The sequence below is a fragment of the Centropristis striata genome, chromosome 10 (assembly GCF_030273125.1).
Source record: "Centropristis striata isolate RG_2023a ecotype Rhode Island chromosome 10, C.striata_1.0, whole genome shotgun sequence".
NCBI classification, from domain to species: domain Eukaryota; kingdom Metazoa; phylum Chordata; class Actinopteri; order Perciformes; family Serranidae; genus Centropristis; species Centropristis striata.
The window spans coordinates 32,585,316-32,608,126 of record NC_081526.1 but is presented as its reverse complement, the minus strand read 5'-3'; the positions used below and the strand labels follow the sequence as shown (position 1 = coordinate 32,608,126).

Below are 22,811 nucleotides of genomic sequence, written 5' to 3'. Positions count from 1 at the left end.
TTTGTGATTACCAAATTACATTGTTCCCAATGGCCCCACCAATGGCCCCACCAATGGCTGCACACATGTTGTAGCTGTAGTACATATAGTATCATTTTGTTCATGAGGTAGATTGCCTTATTTGACCCTTGCAGGGTTCCATCACACAAACGTTTCAAAGCAACATGAAGTTGATTAAATGTGGCTCCTCCAATGAAACTCATCTGATGTTTTATTATGTGTAGGCCATGTGGAGAGTTTTGAATTAGCATATCTATAGGTTTATTCAACTTGCATGGGTTAGGATGTTATGCACTGGTGCAGGCTTTTATTCCCGCCAAGAACTTTATGTTTTCGGTTTCTTTTTCTTTTTTTTTTCTGTTTGTGAGCAGGATTATGGCAAAAGTATTGGACTGATTTCAATGAAAGTTGGTGGGAGGGTGTAGCATGGGCTCCAGAAGGAGCAGATCTGAATCACAAATGTGGATACACAAAACAATCACTTTCATTAAAGGCATGTTATGCAGGAACTGAGAATAAATCTTTGCTTCGAAAGCTATGGTGTGCTATGGAACCATAAGGACACTATTTTGGTATAAAGTCATCCAACAGCACAGACAGTACTTTTTTTGTACGAGATTTTGTTGAGAGATTAAACTAAAATTACATTTAACCATTTTGTTAGATGTGCTGGAGGATTTGCAAACATTGTTGATGTTATTGGTATCATCGTTGGTATTTAATATGGAACTGTCTTTGCACAATTTGTATACATAAGGACATTGGAGTTTCATGGTTTTTATCCCGCACCACAAGCCCATTTCTAGTTTTCATGTCTTTGCGTGTGTTTGTTCAGCAGGCATGAGAGAGGCGAGGGTTCATGATGTCATATTGTAAGAATTCACCTCCAACACCACACTTGTTGGTTTCAGCTGCTGACTTTAATACTTTGACGTGAATGTAATGGACTTTGACAAGATGCCATGGCTTTGAACCTCTGTGGTCACATATTACATCACTGCATACAGCTTCTTTTAAGATTTACGGCAGATTTGGAGAAACTGTGCTCTCAGGGCATCAACCTGCATTAGAAGTTATTGGAAAACAGTGGTACAGCCACCAGGAAGGACTTGAGTGGGTGGGGGCTTTTGCCTCCCTGTTTATGTACTAAGGTTTTTATAAACTAACTGGTTTAAACATTTTTTCATCATTAACCATGACATAATAACAATATCTGACATCTGATTCCCTAAACTCCTTATGTCTGTGTTGCCTCCAGTAGATGCAGTATACAGATGAGGATGGTGTTTTTTTAGTTGGGTTTTAATGAAATTTTTTTACCCTTTTCCCTTGAATAATGGCACAGCCCTGCACAATAGCTCTTCTTTGTTACCCAATAGACAGGCAGCTTTCGGATTATAAAGAAAATTAATGTCATGGTAAGGTGATGTACAAAGCGTAAAATTAGTTAAGTCAATGACTCAATTAAGTGAAAGTGCAGTTTGATTCCATATGACTGAGCATCCATGTGGACACTATGTGAAGTATGTGCCCTGTGTGTGTGTGTGTGTGTGTGTGCCAGCAGTCAACTGGGAGGGTGAAGAGAGGTTGTTTTCTTTTTTTTCTTTTTTTTTTTCTTTCTTATCAAGCCTTCATGTCTCTCTGAGGAATGTTTATGGAAAGCAGACCTGGTTCCTTGGATTTGCCAGAAAGCCCTCATGTTGTTGTTTGCTTTTCATGGCTGATTGATGGGGAAGGGGGCTTGGTCTTGAACAGAAAGACAGGAAACACCGGTGCCAGGTTCCCGAATCTCTCCAGGCAGCTGAGAGTTGAGGACTGGTGTTCTAACAGATGAGGAGATGTTTGTCTGACCCCAAGCAATGTGTGTATGAAGCTTTAACATGACTTTTCTTACCTGTTTCTTACTTTACAATGTAAAATGTAGTATTTTGGGTACTTTTTTGCACTTATATTGCACTATATTTCTTCTTTTGGATGGTGCCATAATAAAGACTGTGAGGACTTCTTAAAATTGCTGTGTAAATGCCAGAAGTGAAAATTGAATGGCCTTGATACTGTAGTTTTAGCCTAGCTTGTTTATGACTTGCTAATGGTATTGTTGATTTTGCCTCCTGAGACACATCATTAATATTTATAATAGCAGTATTTGTGCAGCAGTAATTAATGATTGAGTCAGATCTGAGATTGTATTGATATTCTGTCAGTATAGATTTCATATGCATATTAAATGTAAATCATTTTAAAACCCTGGCATCGAACAAGCTTTCAGGACTTATGTGAGGTTGTGATGTCACAACTGTATATATATATATGTAATAAGTGTCATTTAACAGCCCTTACACTCATTTCCCGTCTGCAATGACAGTGCAGAGATGCAGAGAGTGCAGATGCTGAAGACCCAGAAACACTGACCTATTAGAGCAGACTGGGCTTTTTCGGGGTGGGGGGCTCCTAAAGAGACAGGCACTAAAATAGAGACAGAGAGTGAATACAGGTATTTTCAAAGGGACAGTATGAGAATTTTTTTTTTTTTTTTCTTTACTTTAAACCATGCAAATATGTTCTAGTAGAAACACAAAATAAATATATAACCCTGAAAATGAGCATCATAGGTCCCCTTTAAACCATCTGTATACTGACATTGTTTCATATTCAACACTTCATGCATGGGGACAACTATTTTGTGCAGAAAAGGGGATCTGTGAGCGAAATAAATAAAGAAGACAGAGTAAATGTGTAAAAAAGACTGTGGCGGGATTAACAGTGAAACCCAAACCTGCCAGTCCATCCGTCATTAGATACAGCAAAGTGTGCAGGTGGGAGGGTGAGTTAGTGTGGCGGTTGCCTGTTAGATCCTTGCATGTTAACATAAATATCCTTCCCCTCCCAGAGGCTTTTCGCCTGAGTTATAAGTTAACAGCTCATCTTGTTGCGGTGTGTTGAATGCCAGCATGGTTGACTTTTAGCACAGGCTCGCCTCAGCTTGTCCAATTTCCCTCCTGACAACAACCTCCTGCTTTCTGAGAAAGAAGCACTCCTCTTACAAAGTCAATATAGCCTGGAAGGACAGCAGCTATTACAGTACACACTTCCACAGAATATACACAGTACAAGTATCAGAGATTATAACAAATGTAGCTGGTCATTACCTGCAGATATTATCATGCAATTGCTCAGAAAAATTATAATTTCAAAATTATAATTCTGGGCAATTCCGTCTGGTGATGAAGATTATTAATATGATTAAAAGCCACTAAATGGATTTGTGGTGAGATTGTTTTTGTCAACCTCATTCCATTTTATTTGCTTGTCTTCAAGAGTGCAGTACAGTGATATAAGATTATGGTTAAAGCTGTGGCAAATCCTGCACTCTATCATGTTAAATATTAGTGTGCACAGCGACCACAATAACTGTAATAACCGTGATATCATATTATGTGGTGTATTTATGGGTACAGTGGAAGGCATACATCAACATTTTCAATCATCTTTGGGACTAGTTTCTGACCTGGCAGCCAGTCTTGTGGCTTAAGGGAAGAACTTTAAACTCAAAAATGTGATGTGATGTTTGACCTTCACTGTGCAGAGTGATGTATGTGCAGTATGTTCTCACTTTCATCTGCTGAAGAGGAACTTTTCTCTGAGCTCACCTTGGATTGAGTTGAACACGTGAACATACCAGATGGTTTGTGACATCACAACTCGTTTGGAAGCCAATTGTGGTCCATTATGCAACTCGAACAAATGTGATGTGAAAACCTCAGTGGATATTTCAGTAAAGTAGGAGACATCTTGTGTCCAGCAGTGACATTTTTCAAATAAACAACATTTGCACATTCACAGGCGGAGTTTTCAATGAGGGAAAAGAAGTAGACGCAAGTTTTTTTTAACCGAAACAGCTGAAGTAAAGGTGGTAATCAGGTAACGTAGTATAAAGATCTACAAAGTCCGCATAGAGAGTATGATGGGTTGGATGGATTGATGAAAAAACAGCTGCTCTTTCTGATATTCAAAGAGTATTTGTCATGTGACTGTTCTCATTCAGAGTGCAGAATAAAATGTTCTTTTTACAGAATCTGGTGAATGCAATTTAAAAAAAAGATAATTTTTGGGTAAAATGTAAAATGAGACATGTAGAATAGAGTGATTTTGATAAAATGTTAAATGTTTGAGCTTCTTTTTGGTTACTTTTCTGACAGAAGCACTTATGATGATGGACTGGAAAATTGAAAATTGATAATTTGAAATGATAATTCCTGACTATAACAAATGGGGTATTTTTGTGATTTTTTTTGCAAGGAAACATGATGATTATGTTCATTGATTTTCAAATTCGAGTTGGGTTTTAGGGTACAAAATGTTTACATATAACAAGATAATCTGACGCTCGTGGAACACATAACGTCATAGTTTAAAGCGTAGGGCCTCACAAATCTGAAGGGGATTTTTAACTATTTCCCTGATATATCCCGCTTACTTTGGCTTACAGTCATTCCAACAACTATTTTCCATTTCGTCTGTCCTGTGTGACTTATCTGTCTGCATGTCTGCTTCATAACATCTCCTGTCAGTGAGCAGCTGTCCAATGACATCATGTGGAAAAATGTTTTCATATTCACAGTGTCACTAAGATACAAAATATGGAGATGCTGAAGGACTATTATTCACTTCTGAAAGAGGCTGAAGTTTTCCTCTCTTGCATTTTGTTTTTCGAGCAAAGCTAAAACACCTCCAGGACATTTCTCTGTACAGTACGTACAGAGATGAAATATTGATCTTCTCATCTGTCTCTGGGTAAGACAGCAAACAAGCACTTTGCCCAAAATGTCACAGTTGCTTTAGTATAGAATAACTTGAAATGAGATTGGCAGTGAAAACTTAAATTGGGTTGATTTCCGTCAAAAACAGCACAGAAGACGGCCAACTTGTAAGACTGTAAATACAGTACAAGCAGCTTTTTAAGATAGGGACTTTTCCTATGAATGCCAAAAGGCATACCCCCCTCAATCCTGATTCTTCACGGCTGCCTTCTTCTCTCACCCCCACCCCCTCCTCGCCCTCCACCACTTGGCCTGGTGCCAGACAGTGAGAGCCATGCTAAATGTATAAATTAGCGTGCTGGTAAATATGGGCTCTTAGCAGAAAGAGCCTGGGAAGGGAACGTGACCCCCGCTGTAACTTTGGAACAAAAGAAACAAGCCATAGCTTCTCCCCTCTCCACGCCGTCAGTCCCATCCAACAAAGACCGGGTGAGATTGAACAGGCGCTCCGGTCGGCAGAAGGCCACTTTGAGTCCCAGCCGTGGAGAAGAAACATGGCAGGTACATACAGAGGCTGTCAGTGCCCCTCTGGGGCTTCAGATATTTACACACTGGCAGAATAACATAAAGTATGTGTTCCTTATTATGTTTTTTATCTTCACATTTGATCTATCACAGTCTTATCTCTGGTTATTTGCTACTGCACTGATGTCAATCTTAATCTTTATATATTACACACACACACACACACACACACAAACTTGTTCCATGATATTTCATTTACAGTACACACACACACACACACACACACACACACACACACACACACAGGAAGACATATTTTAGGCCTGAGAGTAACGCTTACTTTATTTTCAAATAATTACTTGATCAATAACATTTCAGAAATGACATGTTCCAAGATGTCCATAAGTGTCTTGTTTGGTTTGTCCATCAATCTGAAACCCAAACATATCATCACACATGGTCTTTTAACCAAGAGGCCTGTGTTCCTATCCCGTTGTTGGCAATTATGTCCGGAATTAGTGGTTTTTAAGTCAAACTCTTTATTTCTTTTTTTCCTAACCTTAACCATGCGGTTTTAGTGCTTCAACTTGAAGGGATAGTTCTGGATTTTGGACATTAAGCTGCCATTCCTGTAGTGGATTCAGAGCTGTCAACTTACTTTCTGAGCTCCGGTGTCAGAGTTCTGGCCGATTCTGATCGTAGAATACATAGTTCCTGCAAGCTGGCATTAAAAGGTCATCCATTCCACCACAAAGCGATGGTCCTTGTGCATTTCAGAAACCAATTTCAATTGTCACTATTTCTTAAAAAAAAAAAAAAAAGCCAGTAAATGTATTGACAGCTTTTTTGACCCTGCCAGTTTGCCCAGAACTATCTATTCACCGGAGCTCGGAAAGTAAGCTAATATCAGTTAATATCCCGAACTATCGATTTAACCCTTATACAGCATTAACTCACATTATTTGTTTATAATGTGTTACGATCATCACATGCTTACAACATGTTGCGATTGTCAAGTTTTTGCGACTTGTTGTGATCATCTCATGTTTACAGCTTTTTGGGATCGTCACATATTTATGTGTTGTAATCGCCATGTGTTTACGACTTGTTGGGATCATCACAAATTTACGCGTTGTGAGCGTCACCTCTTGTTGTGGCCGTCATGAATCGTATTTTGTCGGATATCATACTAATCAAGCTGAAAACGTTTTCAAAAGAAATCATACAAACCTGTTAATAAGAAAAAGTTTAAACGTGGACATGTCCTGCCATTCCTGAAGTGTTTGTTGCCGTGAAACATAAATCAGCGGCACTGAGACAGGGAACAGTGTTTAAAAAACTGCTGTTCAGTCATGTACATGTCCTGCAGTCCAATCTGCTCAATAAATCTGAGATGTTCCACAACTTTCCCCGAGGAAAACATGCCATAACTTTTACAGAGACTGACAGAGAAAAGAGAAAAAAAGCCATAGATGTAGATATTCTAGAAAACAACATGTGGACATAGAGATTCTAGTTAATGATAATTCAGTATACACACAGTAGATGCATCAACATGGTTATAAATCAATAACAGATAAAAGCTGACTGATAAGGCATGGGCGCTTGGACCAGAGCTCTCCCATCATTCCTCTGTGCTTTGATAACATCCCAATAAGTCCATACGGACCTGCACTCTGGCACGCTCCACCATCACGGCGGCAGAAAAGCCTTCTGTTACTGGTTATGGCTCGCAAATTGAATTTGCACACTGAATAGTTCTGCAGGGATGTGCCAGATGCAAGGAGCTGGATAAACATAAAAGCACTCAGGGCAGCCGTGTGTTTATATGCCAGCCCAGAGGGCCGGGGAAAGTTTCTCGAGCTGCCCCACACTCTTACTTTTCCACGCTGGAAACAAGCTAACCTGCGTGGCAGTCATTTCACTGCTTGAAGTAAAGCTGGAATGTGCTTTTTCTCTGCCATGATTTATCACCGTGCAGTTTGATTTTCCTACATTAAGTTTGAGATTTATAGACGTAAGCATCGCTGAGATTTCACTGCTGGTTGTTTACCCAAATAATGACTCAATTCATCATTTATTTAAGGCTCTACTCCGCTCACGTCATTAGTGAGGGTCATTAACATATTCAGAACCTGGGAGACTGATGTGGATTACATAACAGGACTGTGTCTGGAGTGTGTCAGTAGCGAGCAGGAAGCTGACCGCATGTGAACGCTGTCCTACAAACAAGAGATGTCTGACATGGACTTTTGTCTGCAGGAAATGGGCCCTTGTTTAATGTTGTTAACACAAGCATGTACGGAATGCAACAACACAATTATTCTTTATTATATTACACTCATTTGAATACTCCCGATAGCATCAACACACACTCATGCCAGGCCTCCTCCACACGCACCGCGGAGCACGGACAAAGCCTTTGTGTAGGTTTTCATCTCAATTCAAACAGAATTCAGAGGCTTTTGGTCACATTGAGTCCATCTTATACTTCATTCAGATGTAAAAACATACATTTAAATGTAATTATATTACTTCATTTAAGTGTCTGGTCTCATCTTTGTCTTGTGATAGCTTGAAATTATACTCCTATATATGGCATGTGAGTATAGCGAGTGAGTAAGATAGATCTAGTGGTGGTATATTTACTCAAGTAGCTACTGTACTTATGTACTTAAGTTTAACTACTTTTTTTTAATACTTCTACTAATTGTAAAGGCAAATATTTTTTTTCTACTCCATTACATTTAGCTGACAGCTTTATTTACTTTTAGGCATGTGAACCATTTAAAATGATCATGCATTTTTTATAAATGAAACCACAAAGAGTATATTAAATCGTTAAAAATTAGCCCTACCTTGACAACAGTTAAAAGCTGCTTACATAAATGTGTCAAAAATAATTATCCAATAATATATTTGGAATATATGTTTTATGTTGTGACTTGACTTGACTTAACTAAGGACTGGACAAGACAAAATGACTTTGTAGGCTACTTACTTGAAAATTGGACCAAACAACTGAGTCACAGATCTGCCATTAGGCCATGTTAATGAATACAATGAATACTTTGAGTATACAGCCATTAATTCAAAGATTCAGCCATCAGATACACTGATATGTCTGATACATTGTGATGAATTAATGTGAAATATAACCATGAAATGTGGCTTTATAATGACTTTATAGCCGGCAAAACATGACACAAAGAGCCACTTCATGAACAAGTCTCCTCTCCAAACATCCAAAAGGCTATACCAACTGACATTTAGCTGAATGTCATGTCTAATACCATTCATACTTTTTTATTTGTGCTAAACAGAGTTAATTATGTTTGAGATGGCATCATAGACAAGCTAGCCTATGTCGCCAGCGTGATAAAACCTCTGAAGTAAAGGTCAGTCTGAGTGGGTAGGTAGTCTGCCCACATCAGAATAGCTAAAATTCTCCCTTATGCTAAGCAGTTGCCTCTGAACATGGTGCTGGATCGGACCTTTGCACTACAGCAGTGTGGTAAAGCAGTCTCAGCCAGAATCTCACAGAAACAACAGGGTATATAAATCTATAAAGGGTATACTTATATCTTTGTTTATTTGTCACTCAATCATCTTTGTTTATTTGTCACTCAATCACTCAATAATAAGTCAGTTAAAAGGAAAACTTCACATAAATACCTTACTTAAGTTTCAGCATCAAAATAAAATAACTGTTAGGCCTATATTTATTTATCAGATATGCATTTAATGCAGCTATACATGACACATGAACATTTTAAAATGTAATCAACACTGAAATGTAACTTAACTTAGAGACCGGGTAGCTACAGAGTTGTGAGACAACAGATTCTATCTGGCTAACATAAGTTAACATTAGGTTATATTAGCTAATGCTAGCTACGGAGTTGAGAGACAACAAACTAACATTAGCTTACATTACATAATGCTAGCTAATGTTAGCTATAGAGTTGAGAGAGAACAGATTGTATCTGGCTAAAATCAGCTAATTTTAGGTAATGTTAGCTAATGTTAGCTACGGACGTGAGAGACAAGAAACTAACATTAGCTAACATTACATCATTTTAGCTCCAGAGTTGTGAGAGATCTAGCTAACATTAGCTAACACCAGCCCTCACAGTGAGCTTACAAATGACAAGCACAATTTGATGTAGTAACTTTTACAAAGACACTTGTATTGTCAACATTAACACCATTGAACATTTTTAACATGAACACAGACCCATCATTTGAGTCATCATGTCTCAAGTCAAGTCATGAGTCTTTAACTTCTGAGTCCAATAATGTTTATCACTGAGCATCTACATTAGAAATAAAACACTTTGCATTGATGAAATATCTGAAGGAGATCAGCTTTTCATCATGTGTCAGTTTGGACAGAGTTAAGACATATTATTGTAGGATATGTTTAATATCTGAGCAGCAATGTCTGTCTGATATTATGGCTTTTATATTGGCTCATATTGTTATATTAGGATTTGGCACTAGTTGAAGCTTAGCAGAGCTCTGGTAGAGTGACAGGGGTCACCAAAATCCATGGACCGATACGAATGTTAAGCTGTCGGACCCCCACAGGCACAGCCAAACTAACTAACTAAGAGTAAGGGACACGCCCACACAGACCTCAGAAGAGGTCTAATCAGGCAAGTGAAAACACCAGTGTGGTGTATGTAGGTAGCAAGATCAATGAACAAGATAAAACAATACGTAATTTTGTTCGTTATCAACATATTGGTTGTTACTCCTAACTACCCCCTAGAGCAAAGAGAAATCAGGACTATTAATAAAGAATTACCCAGTTTGCATGGCTGGGTTTCTCAAAATCAAGACCACTTTCAGATTTAGCAATGTTTACATGTTCAGACTTGTAAACAGGATCCTCCAAAAACTTGGCCCCAGCTTGACTACTTGTGTGCATAGCCAACTCAGCGATATCTGCCTGCAGGTGGACTAGCTGTCAGCAGCTCACAGGGCAGAGGCAGCGTCAGGTGGAAACACTGACCAGGCCTTAGGGGTCGGGGCAGAAGGGGGGATGGGGGCACCTGAAGACGCAGGGCCTCCGAGAGAAGAACAACACGTCGTCGTGCATGGGGTGATAAGGATGGCGGAGTAAGAAGGGGGTTATGGGAGGGTTAGAATAACTTGTAGTGGAGGTGATTTGAGCCAGACGGAGATACAGTATCCTGACACGCCGCCAGATGAAATACTCAAAAACAGAGACGCATTCCACTCTGATGTCTTCATCCTAGTCGGCTGGTGATATAAGACAATGTGTTGGGCGACTGTGACAGACAGCTGTCACAGAGGGACATTCTATATTTCACGTGTTACAAGCTTGCAAGGGAAGGTACTAACTGCCAGTGTATTGGAGCATGTCTTAAATTTAGGCACTGACTCTTTTCATATCAGCTGCTTCTGTTGGGGACTAAAACATGTCATCTGATTAGGGTAATTTCCTGTTTAGAGTTAACATTCCTCAATTCCAGATGGGATACCAGCTCTAAAGGAGACCCTTGGTGACTCACACATCCTCAACTTTGTGAATCCAGTCAGCCATCCTAACATCTGTGGCAGCCATCCAGTGGTCCATTTGGTTTGGAAGCAGCTGCTGGTGGATATTATAATTAGATTAACCATACTAGCCGTTTAGGGATTTGTTTGAGTCAAGATACTCAGTTGAGGTTGGAATAAGAGGCTGAGGGGCAATACTAGTTTAGTGCATATACATGTACCAGTGTATACTATTTGTAGGCTGATATGTAACAACACATTTTAAAAAAATAAAGTAAATGAAGGACCAAACCCCACAAACCAACAGTGGGTTTGAAAGGCATTTTTTTCTTTTAAAAAAAAGTACAGAAATTACATCATTTATTATTGCCACCAGCTGTGAAAACAGAAATTATTGTTGGTTTTTAATTTTGCAATAGAAAAATTCTTACCAAAACAAAGGCAACATGTATGTCAATAGCCCTATACTTCAAACTATGATGCTCATTGTACCCCTTTAGAGTGTCTGTTTCTGATCCTAAAATGCACTTTTTAACCCCCTGAACACCAAAACCCAACTGGCAACCAAAAGCATCTTGTTGGTTTTTTAATTGCCAAAAATACATTGTTTATCACAGACAGAAACTGCAGATTTCCAACTTTCTGACAGTCCTTAAACAGAACATGTGTGATTTTATTCCTGCAACAAATGTGACCACAGCAAACACCCTGAAGCTGTTTGGTATTCACAGGGTCATGCCAATGTATTATCATAAATCGGTTGGATGCCATTGCAAAATATAGTAATGTTGAAATGTTTATCCACAAGATCTACTATCTAAACTAAGATGTGATGCATTCTGTGTAACTCTTGGTTCAGTTTTAGCCCAATAAAATTGGGTTGCAACAACATCTATGAAAAACCACAACATTTTAGAAACGTTAAGAAATGTTTAAGAGGCCCAGAATTGTATTTTATTTTTGCGGGCAGACGTGGAATGTGCCTCCTTCAACAGTAACGAAAAGCAGACCCCAACAGAGCAGAAGGCTTGTGTTCATGCAATGACACAATTAGTCTTGGATAAGGAGAGTGGTGGAGAAGTAGCAAAGATGAAAGGTGCTGTTGGAGGTCATTGGTTGTGATAACCCAGAGGCCTAATCTTCCAAAGCTAAAACAGACGTAGTTCTGTGATAGTAATGAAAGAAGGATGAAGGATACAAACAAAGCCTCCTGGAATCATAAAGTTGACATGTGCTATTGTTTGCTGTTCGTCAGTTATCTGCAGAGGAGATGAGGAACATGGCGAAGTGGTGAAAATTAAATTTGGAGGGTTTTCTTCCATGTGCAGACTCAGAAAAATGATGGTAAAACAGGAGCAAAGAGACAGAACACAGACATGCACAGGAAGGAAACATCAGTGGTGACATCCTGTTTGTCTTTATCCTCATCTTTTTTCTGGAAGCTTTTCATTTGAATCTTCTGTTGGAGACCATTATCATTACATTCTTCCTGTTTATCAGCCTCGGTCCTCTGCTCTCGCTCCGAGCTCACAGAATGATTATGGAAACTGTCGGATGGTAATCGGATTAGCCTGGGCACTTGACAGATCATGAGTTCTGTTAGAGCAACCGCTGACTAACTTCTGCTTAGTTGTGTTCAACAATATCGTATATTACGAGATGATCAATTTGACTTTTTAATCAGGTTATTGCAGAGCTAACATTCTGTCATCACATTGTCCTTTAAACTTGATAGCAATGCTGAGTTTTGGAGTCATTACTGTAATGGGAATTCTTGACCAGTGCTAATTCTAAACACTATTCTGGTGGAAATGCTGCATATAGTACACAAGGGATTCGTCCACTCATGCATGGGTATTTTTGTTCTAAGAAAAAAATCCAGTGGACAAAAGCAGTTTTTAAAAAGTCGCCATCCAAATTAATTGGCAAAAATACATCTGGAGTGCTGTCAAGAGCTGACCAAACCAAGAGACAGCTAGATAACCCTAACCTGAAAACCATGTTGGCCAATCATGTAAAGAAAAAGAAGATGTTGGCCAATCAGACGCCTGAACAAAAGCCACTGCCAGAATCTACCTGGCTGCAATGATAGGTAGATAGGTGTCCACCTGTAGAGATTTAGAGCTTTACCATTTCTACCGGCAAAGATATTCTCATGTGATCTTGTGATTCTCGCATGATCTTTTGATCTCACCCAATAGCAATCCCATGGTCTTGTGCAAAGATTACAATGATTGTGTATCCAGCTTCCTGCAAGAAAAGTCATCACACCCACTCCACTACAACTGTAAATACATAGCAGGAGGAGGCATCCTGTTAATCCTAAACTCTGTGACACTTGAAGTGATTGTTCTCAATAACCTTAAAGCTTGTTTGTAGCCTATGGAAGTTCCTAATAAGAAAATAATTACATTTGAAGTAGAGTATGCTTATTTTAAACAAGTTCTATTTTGAATTCACAGAACAATTACTCTATTGTGATGTAGTATACCATTGCTGTGATAAAAAAATAAACATACTGTGAGGATTTCGGCATCTCTGGACTACATTTCAAACAATCGTGGTGTACAGGTGAGCTAGGCCAAACAACATTTTGCACAGCCAGTTTTAAAGCTGCATTCATTGATCTTTGGCCACTTGGGGGCAGCACAACAAGCAGCTTCAAACATGACAAAGATCTTTATAAAGTTATGATTTAGAGTTTAGAAGTTATCATTCAGATGATTCATAGCAGTAAGCCTCTGGCTCTTTGGCAGGTAAACGCTCCACTATGTTCACCAGCCAGCAAACTGTCTGTATGCTGTTTAGTGCTGGGCGGGTACTATTCAGTGGGTTCATGAGAATTTTGTCATTGAATATATCTGCTTGTTGCTGCTGGAAATTATGCTGATACAAGTGTTGAACCTTAATGGTTAAGTTGGGGGGCCTAAACCAAAACAATGTGATAAAAGATGCTAAATAGCCTCATTGAGCTAAAGGGGAGTTTGGTGATGATGGTATTTTTTGCATTGTGTTGGTGAACCCTGTCCCTTTATTCTGCTTTGCATCACATGCAGTAGTTATGGAATACAATATTGGCATGTTAAAACATACTGGGTTCACTTTCAAGATATGAATCCATCAAGCATGTACAAAATGCTGGAATGTTGTTTATAATGCTCGTAATAAAATAACTGCAAATAACCAACAATGGCATTGACTGACCAGTTCTATTTTTGTTTTTAGGTGTCTTCGTCTTGTGTTCCAGCAACAAACTATGAGCTGGTAAGTAACACATTTCTTTTTGTCGTAGTAATTGCTTCCATGCTGTACGTGCTCAGCAGGCATTATTGGGTCCTTCCTGGTGCAGAATTATTGCAAACAGGGCTGGAAAGTAACAGCCTCTATCAGCTACACTAACAAGGTAGTTACCATTGCACATAATGAACCATTATCTGGAGGCCCCCTGAGACAAACTTGTGATTTGAGGCTATATAAATGAACCAGACTTTATCTGACTTAACTATTGCTTTGCAGTTTTCTGTTGTGCTAAAATTGTAAAGAAAAGTGTGACTTCTGGATCTATTTGTTGCTGTGGAATGAAATCTAAAAATAATCTACATAGGAAAGGTAAATAAAAAGCTGTGTCCTTGAATCTGCTATATCATGATGACGTCTTTGGCTGTTTGAGTCTGAGTCTGAGTATGAAGTGATTTTGCAAGGGCAATAAAACACATGCTTGCTCTGTTGCCTTATTTGGTATTGGCATTAGAAGCCGTGTTAGACGTGGAGATTATTTGCTCGCTCTCTTTTTCGTATGTTGTGTGTTTAAATGGTTTTGGGTGCTTGACAAACCAAAGCCAATATCCCCTGCACTTTCCTACGCTCACAGAGGACATATTTCTCAAAATGTCTTGTTTTTCTTTCATAAAAAGCTGCAGTGATCAAGTAAGAACATGTTATTATCCTCTGCAGATGCTTTCACACTAGATGCTTTCTACATGAAGACATCTGTTTAAGATGTGCAGCCGCATGGGCTCAGCTGTCTGGGCATTGTTAACGGGCTGCTCTGGACCTGAGCTCTTTGCTTTCTGGAATGAACATTTTTAGACACTGAGTTCAAGAACTTATCCTCCCACACTACATGCAGGCTTCCATGTGAGATGACACTTCAATGACTATACCATGCTGACACTTCTCTCATCATTTGTTCTAATGAAGCAACAAAGTCCAGGCATGAAAAGTGAAGCTAGTGTTGAAGTGCATCAAACCTGCATTCTTTATTAATTGCCAGCAGGACCGACTTCACAAAGAAGTCTGGTTGTATAGAAGTCTATGGGAAAATTAACCTACTTCTCACTTGATTTGTCACCTCAGTAAACATTCTCATAATGAGTTTATGGTCTCAATCAGTTTTTTAAATCATGTGGCAGCCTCCAGGCCTGAAAAGTGAAGCCAATTTGAAAGTGCCTTAAACCTGCATTCTCTCTAATGGACAGCAGGGGGCGACTTCACTGGTTGCAAAAAAAAGTCTAATTGGATAGAAGATCCATGAGAAAATTACCATGCATCTCAATTAGTGCCACAAACTGCACTTCATCAAATGACCACTTGAGGCTAACTCCCTAAGTGAGTCAATCCCCATAGACCTATATGTTAAAATACCCAACTTTAGCAGAAAGAAACAAAAACTAAAAATTCTGCTGTGTAGGTTATTTTCTGGTTCATGACAACTACAAGAGAATTGTTATGTAACTTACCTGTTTAAAGCTTCATTTTATGCATAATTAAGGACATGACTGCTGTGAGTGAGTCTCACAGTTGTTTCAAGTTAATTGTAATATTTCTGTCGCCAAAAAACACATACTCTAGAGAGTGGGCTGTTCCTTTTTTCACTTTGCTAATGAAGTTAGCTTGCGCTCACTAATTACTTGGCTCCATCCTTTTGTACAAATTTGGTCTGTTCTAGCCCTAACCAAAAATAATATGGTGGTGGCAAAAAACAAATTGGAAGCGGCCAAAGTGCCAAAATTAAGGCTACATCCACCTCTCATATGCTGGTCTAATGTGAATCAAACATGAAGTCGCTATTAGAAAATCAAAAATCACAATGTTTTTTTTTAAACCAAGAACTTAAATATTGCTATTGTTACAATAGTGTTGAGTTGAGTTAACTATTGGTGCTCTCACGAAATATTAATATTAATTACTAATGATAAATATATTGTCCCACATCTGCAGTCAGACAATAAACTAGCAACAAAAATATTTAGCAGTCAAGCTGACTCAGCAAGTCCGTGCAAACACGGAACAGAATCTGTTCTTCCTCATCACTTATCTGTTTTAATAGAATATATAGAAGCCGCGGGGCATCTGCCTGCATTTTTATCTCTTTTATGGTGGCTTGCCAACAGGACGCTCCCAGAGGCTTTAGTGGCTGCATTAAAGCTGCTGATTGCACTCATAAATGCTGATGAGCTGAGGTATAAAACATTTGTTGGTGTACCTTTACCAGCGAGGAGAGAGGAGGAAAAGACAACTGGCATTCAAACACATGAAGCACACATGGGACTGAAAGAATGAGGGATAATAAAAAAGATATGGAATATGCACATTCATTTATGCCCCTGAAGATGAGTTAGGGTGGTGAGCTACACTATAAAAAATGTTTAAAAAAAACAAACAAAAAAAACAATATATTATTAACCGTAAAATGTGAGTTCAAATTGGTAAATTAATATAAATTGAGTGTTATTAAATTGCTTAATGGTCTTGAATGTTAAATTACAGTGACTTCTATGAAAAATTTAAAAAATAAACATCATATTGCTGAATGTAAAATCAAGCCAACTTTTTTTTTTTTTACAGTAAAACTTTAAACTTGAAATTAAAAATGTCAAAAGAAATTGTAAAAAAATCCAAAAACAGTAAAAAGTCAAATAACAGTATACAACTGTCAGTTATCTTACAGATAATTAGAAAAAAGGATAATATACAGCAAATACCTTTATTTAATAAATACATAAATAAAAATATATATGTATATGTAAAATAACTAAAGGTTTTTTTTTTAAATTAAAATGACGGTGTTTTACTGGGTTTTTTTATTATTTTTATTTTGACATGTTTTTAACATTAACTTTTAAGTTTTACTGTAAAACATTTTTTTTTACATGCAGCAATATGATGTGTATTTTTTTGGTATTTTTACATAGAAGTCATTGTAATATAACATTCAAGACCATTAGGAAATCGAATAATCACATTATTAACCAATAACCAATTTTAACTCCCATCTTGTGGTTAAAATTATTTTTTTTAAATATGGGATTTGTACTTAATGTATGAGAAAAACTAATACAAAATAAAATAATACAGTTCACTATTGGATTTTTTCACAGTGTGCTGTGCTGTGTTGAGTTACTATTTAAGTAGATTTGACATAGAGGAGTCAGTGATTGTACTGTGCGTACAGTATGTTTCACCCCTCTGGCAGTTTATGACAGGAAGTGGATGATGCTGTTTGTTTGTGTGTGTGTGTACGTGCGAGTGTTCATGTGTTGGAGCGTTGGAGCGTTCCCAGCAGCAGCAGCGCTCCAGCCCGAGGTGTGTGTCAGCTTTCCTCAGCACCTTGTTTGGTGAATTCCTTTACTCAGAGCCTGAGACCAACAAGATTTACTGCACCACTCAGGTGCAGACTGATTGCAACATCGGCCGTATATTAAGTTCAGCCAGAGAAAAATGTTTGAACAAAAAGTTTTTCTTTTGAGAATCCAGACATTCCACTCAGAGGGGTGGAATAAAGAAAGTACATGGTGCTTTATAGGTGGAGGATAATGTTACATTCTGAATGAGGAAAAAATATGATAAAAGCTTAGGTTCTGCCTTTTGATTTGACTTAACTGGCCTAAGGAGTGCTCTTTAACTTGTTTATACATGAGAAATATATTTTTCTGAATTGACTTGGCTAAAGTTACATTTAAAAATACTTATATTTGTAGAGGGTTAATGTCATTCGTATGATATTTTTAGATCTGAGACTTTGTTATTGGATTTAGAATAGATTTTTTCAGCGGTTTGGATTTAGAAGCAACAGAAACCGTGCTCTTTAACTAAAATAAATGACTTGTTCCACATGACTGACAGACAGAATACAGAGCAGCAGTTACTTGATGGAAACCAACTTGTTTTAAGCTTTTTCACATAAATAATTGTTGATTAAACTCACTGCAAGCACCATTTAACAGAAGTTGTGGACTTTAGATCATATCACGTCGCCTTTTAGATTGTAGATGTTGAAATGTCTTTGGGCACTTTAATGACTTCTTGGTGATTTAAAGGGGAATTCCACTAATCAAAGTCTGGTCCCAGGTGTTGGGGAGAACCGCTGCATATGTGAAAAAAAGTTGTAAGAAGGTTTTCTTACACAAAATCTCATAAATTGTCTGTTTCAAACTGTCAATTTCAATCAATCATTCAATCAATCAATATCCATATAGCACCTTTCATATGATAAAATGCGACAATAAGACAGAACAAGAAAAAACATTAATAAACAAAACTATTTAAAAAATGTAATGACAACAACCAATGCATGAGATTAGAATGAAAAAGAAAATAATACATTTTAAAGAGATAAAAAGAAATACAATAAATTGATTTAGAAGCTATAGAAAAAATATAATAATAATGATGATGATTATAATAATAATAATAATAAAATATATATGAATATAAAATAAACGGTAGGAATTGATATAGTAAAGATGACAATAATAATAATAAAAGTAATAATAATAGTAAAAAATAATAATAAATATGGTAAAATTTTACAACGTAAATCCAATAAAGTAAATTAATAAATACAAAATATATTAATATAAAAATTAAAGGTAGGAATTGAAAAAGTAATGATGATGATGATGATAATAATAATAATAATAATAATAATGATAAAAGTCATAATAATAGTAAAAAATAATAATAAATAGGGTAAACATTTCAACATAAATCCAATTAGTAGATAAATAAATTAATAAAATATAGAAATAATAAAATATATATAGATATAAAATAAAAGGTAGGAAATTGATATAGTAATGATGATAATAATAATAATAATAATAAATAATAAATATTAAAGTAAAATTATAATAAATATGGTAATATTTTACAACATAAATCCTTTAAAGTAAATTAAGGGTTGTAAGTTTATGTTTAAAAACATAAAAACATTTCCAGATGTTCTCAGTTGTAATGCTGATGCTCATAGATGTACATACTGACAGTTTGTGCCACCGTAACTTCGGGAACTGAAATAGACACTCAAACTTTATAAGACCGAACTGCACCAACATGTACAAGTACAATCAGTGTAATTACGAAATCAGCGGCCTCTTAGTCCTCATTTAAATATAGCAACCTACTAGTTACTAGCTCCGGAGTGTACAGACTGCGCTGGGAAGCAGCCCACAGTGGGAAGGTGATGCCAACTGGCAGCCCATTTATTGTAATTGATGATGTGTGGTTGGAAGATCCCATCCAACGGTGATGATAGAAGTGACTACCCCCAACCAGACCCTGCACTTGGACGTGCACGGCCTGCTGTAAAGCATGCTGGGAGCATTCCTCAGATGTGCCCTCATGTGGAGCCCGCTCTGCCAGGAAGAGGTTTGATTTTGCACAAACACAAAGCTCGGATTGATATGGGGGAACGGAGGGTGAGAGAGAGAGAGAGAGAGAGATATTAGGGATTGTGATGAGGTAGACTGCACATCTGAACACATGCCCCCCAGAAACACACATAAAGAATGCATGCACCCACAAGCAAAGATATGCACACACACTCAGAAAACCATAAACCACTAACACCTACGTCACCCAGCTTCTTCTTTTTTATAGGTCTTGTGTAGAGGAGGAACGGGGCCAGGACATTGCTGAGTAATGAGTAACTGCGGGGCAAAGATGGTCTAGATGTGGTCCAATTAGCGCTGTGTTTAGAACCACACATATTCCCCTGATGTGCCCTGTATTACGCTGTGTATACAAGCGCCAACCAGGCATCCTGTAACAATATACAGTACGAACCCAGCTCCCTGGGAATGCACAAAACAGCCAGCGTTAGTGTTCTTTATGTGTCCTACGTGGTGATCCAGCATCATCAAGTATGTATATGTTACATAAGGACCAAGGACTGGACATCATTTCCCCCTGTGGACAACTTCAGCTCAGATGGAGGAAAGAATTAGCCACTTAGCTACTGGCTCACAGCACACAGATTACATCTGAAACAGTGGGAAAGTTACTCCCATTTTTTTTGTTGCATTTTTTAAATCACGGTTAATTATCCTAAACCCTACTACTACTACTACTACTACTATATCCAAACCCTTACTCCTTTATTCATTGACACAGCTTTTATTGGACAGTGTAAGAACCCATTAGCTGGCAGTCTGATGATGATTTAGCCTTTGGGCCCAAGGGTCAAGATTTCTATGGATGGAAATGGATATCAATGCCAAATATTGTTCTTGCTTGCGCCGGTTATTGTCTATTTAGCAACTTGAGACACGAAAATGGAGTTGGGGTTGAGAGAAGCCTGCAACCAGACAGTTTATTTGCAAATGATGCAAAAAGATGAAAAAAGAAAAGCAAAATCATGGGTTCTGAGATTGCATTTCAGCCAATGCATTTTGCCTCTTTTGCTCAACAGACTGTTCTACTTGGACTAGAGATGGATGACTAATGGAAATCAGAATGCTTCAAATGTCAAAATGGAACCTGACGCTGATGATTGTTACTCAGAACCACCTGAGAACTCATTGGAAGCTGTTTGGATAATGGCTCACTTTCAAAACACACATACACTGTAAAAAAAGATAACAATATCTACTCAATAAAATTAAGGCAACAGATTGCATGCAATATTATTCATTAAATCTACAAGTTGAGTTAATAACAACTTAACAGGAAGTGCCTGTCAATTAAAAACAGACTAAATCTATTGTGTTGGATTCATTCAAAATTCTCTTGGTTTAGAATTACATACACATAAAGATTTTATTTAATGTGATCAAAATAAGTAGATTCTATCTCAAACATTTTATATTAAAGTTACTTAAACAACTGCCTCAAAATCAAGGACGCATTTATATTTCATACATTTTATCAAATATATTAAGTAAAATGAAATGACTACAGAATAATTTATTACAGTGTACTGCAGGTGATTAGACGAACCATCTGTGCATCAGCAAACTGAAATAAATTACTTTCTGTGCTTTCTATAATGAAGAAATACTCTCCAGTTCTGACAGAACTCAAGTGTGGTTGATGTGTGGAGCCTTGTAAGATGGAGTAGCGATGATCATGTTCATATCGCGAGAATCCAGCTGCCATGTGCAAGGTAAAAGATTCTGCATTCATGTGCAGACATTTGACTAAAGAGCTTCTTAATCGACTTATACTCGCACAGTTTTGTCGACTAATTGTTAAGCTGAGTGTCTCCACAAAGAATCTCATATCATTATCATCAAAGAATCGTGTAAAGCACCACTTCAGATCTTGTGTTTGCCTGAGCTGTGTCCACAAGCTTCTTGGAAAGAAGTCCTTAATCATGAAAAAAGCATTAAAAAATGACTAATCGGCCAAAGAACTCTTAGTTGAGTGAGATGCACTACTAAGAAACACCAAATGTATTTTTTTTGTTCTTAATCAAAGCCATGAATTGTGAACCTCCTTGTGCTTTACATGGTTAAACCAGTTTACACTGCAGCATTACAAGCACATGGTGGCTTGTAAACTGCACTTTTATGAAGTCATCCCACCAAGTTAGCTGCTGCAGAATAATTCCAGTCTTATTCACGATGACCTATTATCATAATGGACTACTCTGCATGCTCGGCTGTAATGAACCCTCTGCAGTGTTATAAAGTGCAGTATGAAGTTCAGCCTGTGGTCACCTGCAGCCTGCTCTGTTGTGTCAGTCTTTCCAAACTCTACTAACTGCTGGTTATCGGAAGCCAACATCCTTCTCCGTACAGCCATCGAGCCAGGCATTTTGCTGTGGTTCCACATCTTTCTGCTCATCGCTGAGACTTTGGACAGTGAGGTTATGTATGGAGGTTACTCATCTGGCCAGCTGAAGAGACAGTCCTCAGCAGGAAAACAACAGCATTGGCTGTTTTTCAGATCTCTAAAATGACCCATGTTGGACTGACAAGGACCTTTTGTAGCTGTAAATGATGACGCTTGTCTCACTTAGTTGCAGAGTAATAGTGGGAGGGAGGGAGGGGAGGTGGATGTGTCGAACAGACAGTGGACTTTCACCCAGCAGAATGGGGTTTGTGTCCTGTGTGAAAAAAAAAGTAAACGTTTTTTAAAGTAATTTCCGTTTTTTACGTAACTTCCGTGGCTCACATCACCCTCGTAACTACTTTGCCTCCGACATTTACACACATTTATTTATTGATTAAACTGTCTTTTATAACCCCTAACCCAAGGGTTTTACCCTAAACCTTACAGTATGAAACCCACTCAGTGCTGCCAATATTTTACTGTAAATTAAACAAATTTGTTTTTACAGTGTAGTTCAGTGGTTTTGTCGCCTAAATTCACAGAAATTGCAGCCTTTTTACAACTGTGAACTGTACGTACTGACAAACGCTCTGTTCTGTTGTTTAGATTGGAGATCTTGTTGGAAATATCTACCACAATTGGATCATTTACCATAGACTTTGGTACAAAAATTCCTGTCCCCCAGAGGATGAATAGTAATTCTTAACTTTTCAAAGTTTTAATTTGTCCAATATTTTCCATTAGTTATATTAGAACAAAACTAAGGACATTGCCTTATGTTTAGCAGGGTTGGAGAGTAACTAATTACATGAAACAACATTATGTAATTTAATTAAAAAAGAAATGAAATTGTAATCCTGACAGCTGCGAAGCAAAATCAAAATGTTGGTGATTCCAAAGGAGTTTCTGTACATTTGTCTAAATTCGTTGTAAAATTGTATAAGT

The 22,811-nt window shown here is 37.7% G+C and overlaps 1 protein-coding gene across 2 annotated transcripts in view; it reads left to right on the top strand.

The window, feature by feature from the left end:
• Positions 1 to 22,811, top strand: part of tns1b (tensin 1b) — a 196,481-nt gene that overhangs the window by 74,486 nt on the left and 99,184 nt on the right. For both annotated transcript variants that reach the window (XM_059342440.1, XM_059342441.1), the window contains one exon: positions 14,037 to 14,075. In XM_059342440.1, the coding sequence (XP_059198423.1) occupies positions 14,037 to 14,075 (39 nt within the window). The remainder of the gene's footprint in view (positions 1 to 14,036; positions 14,076 to 22,811) is intronic.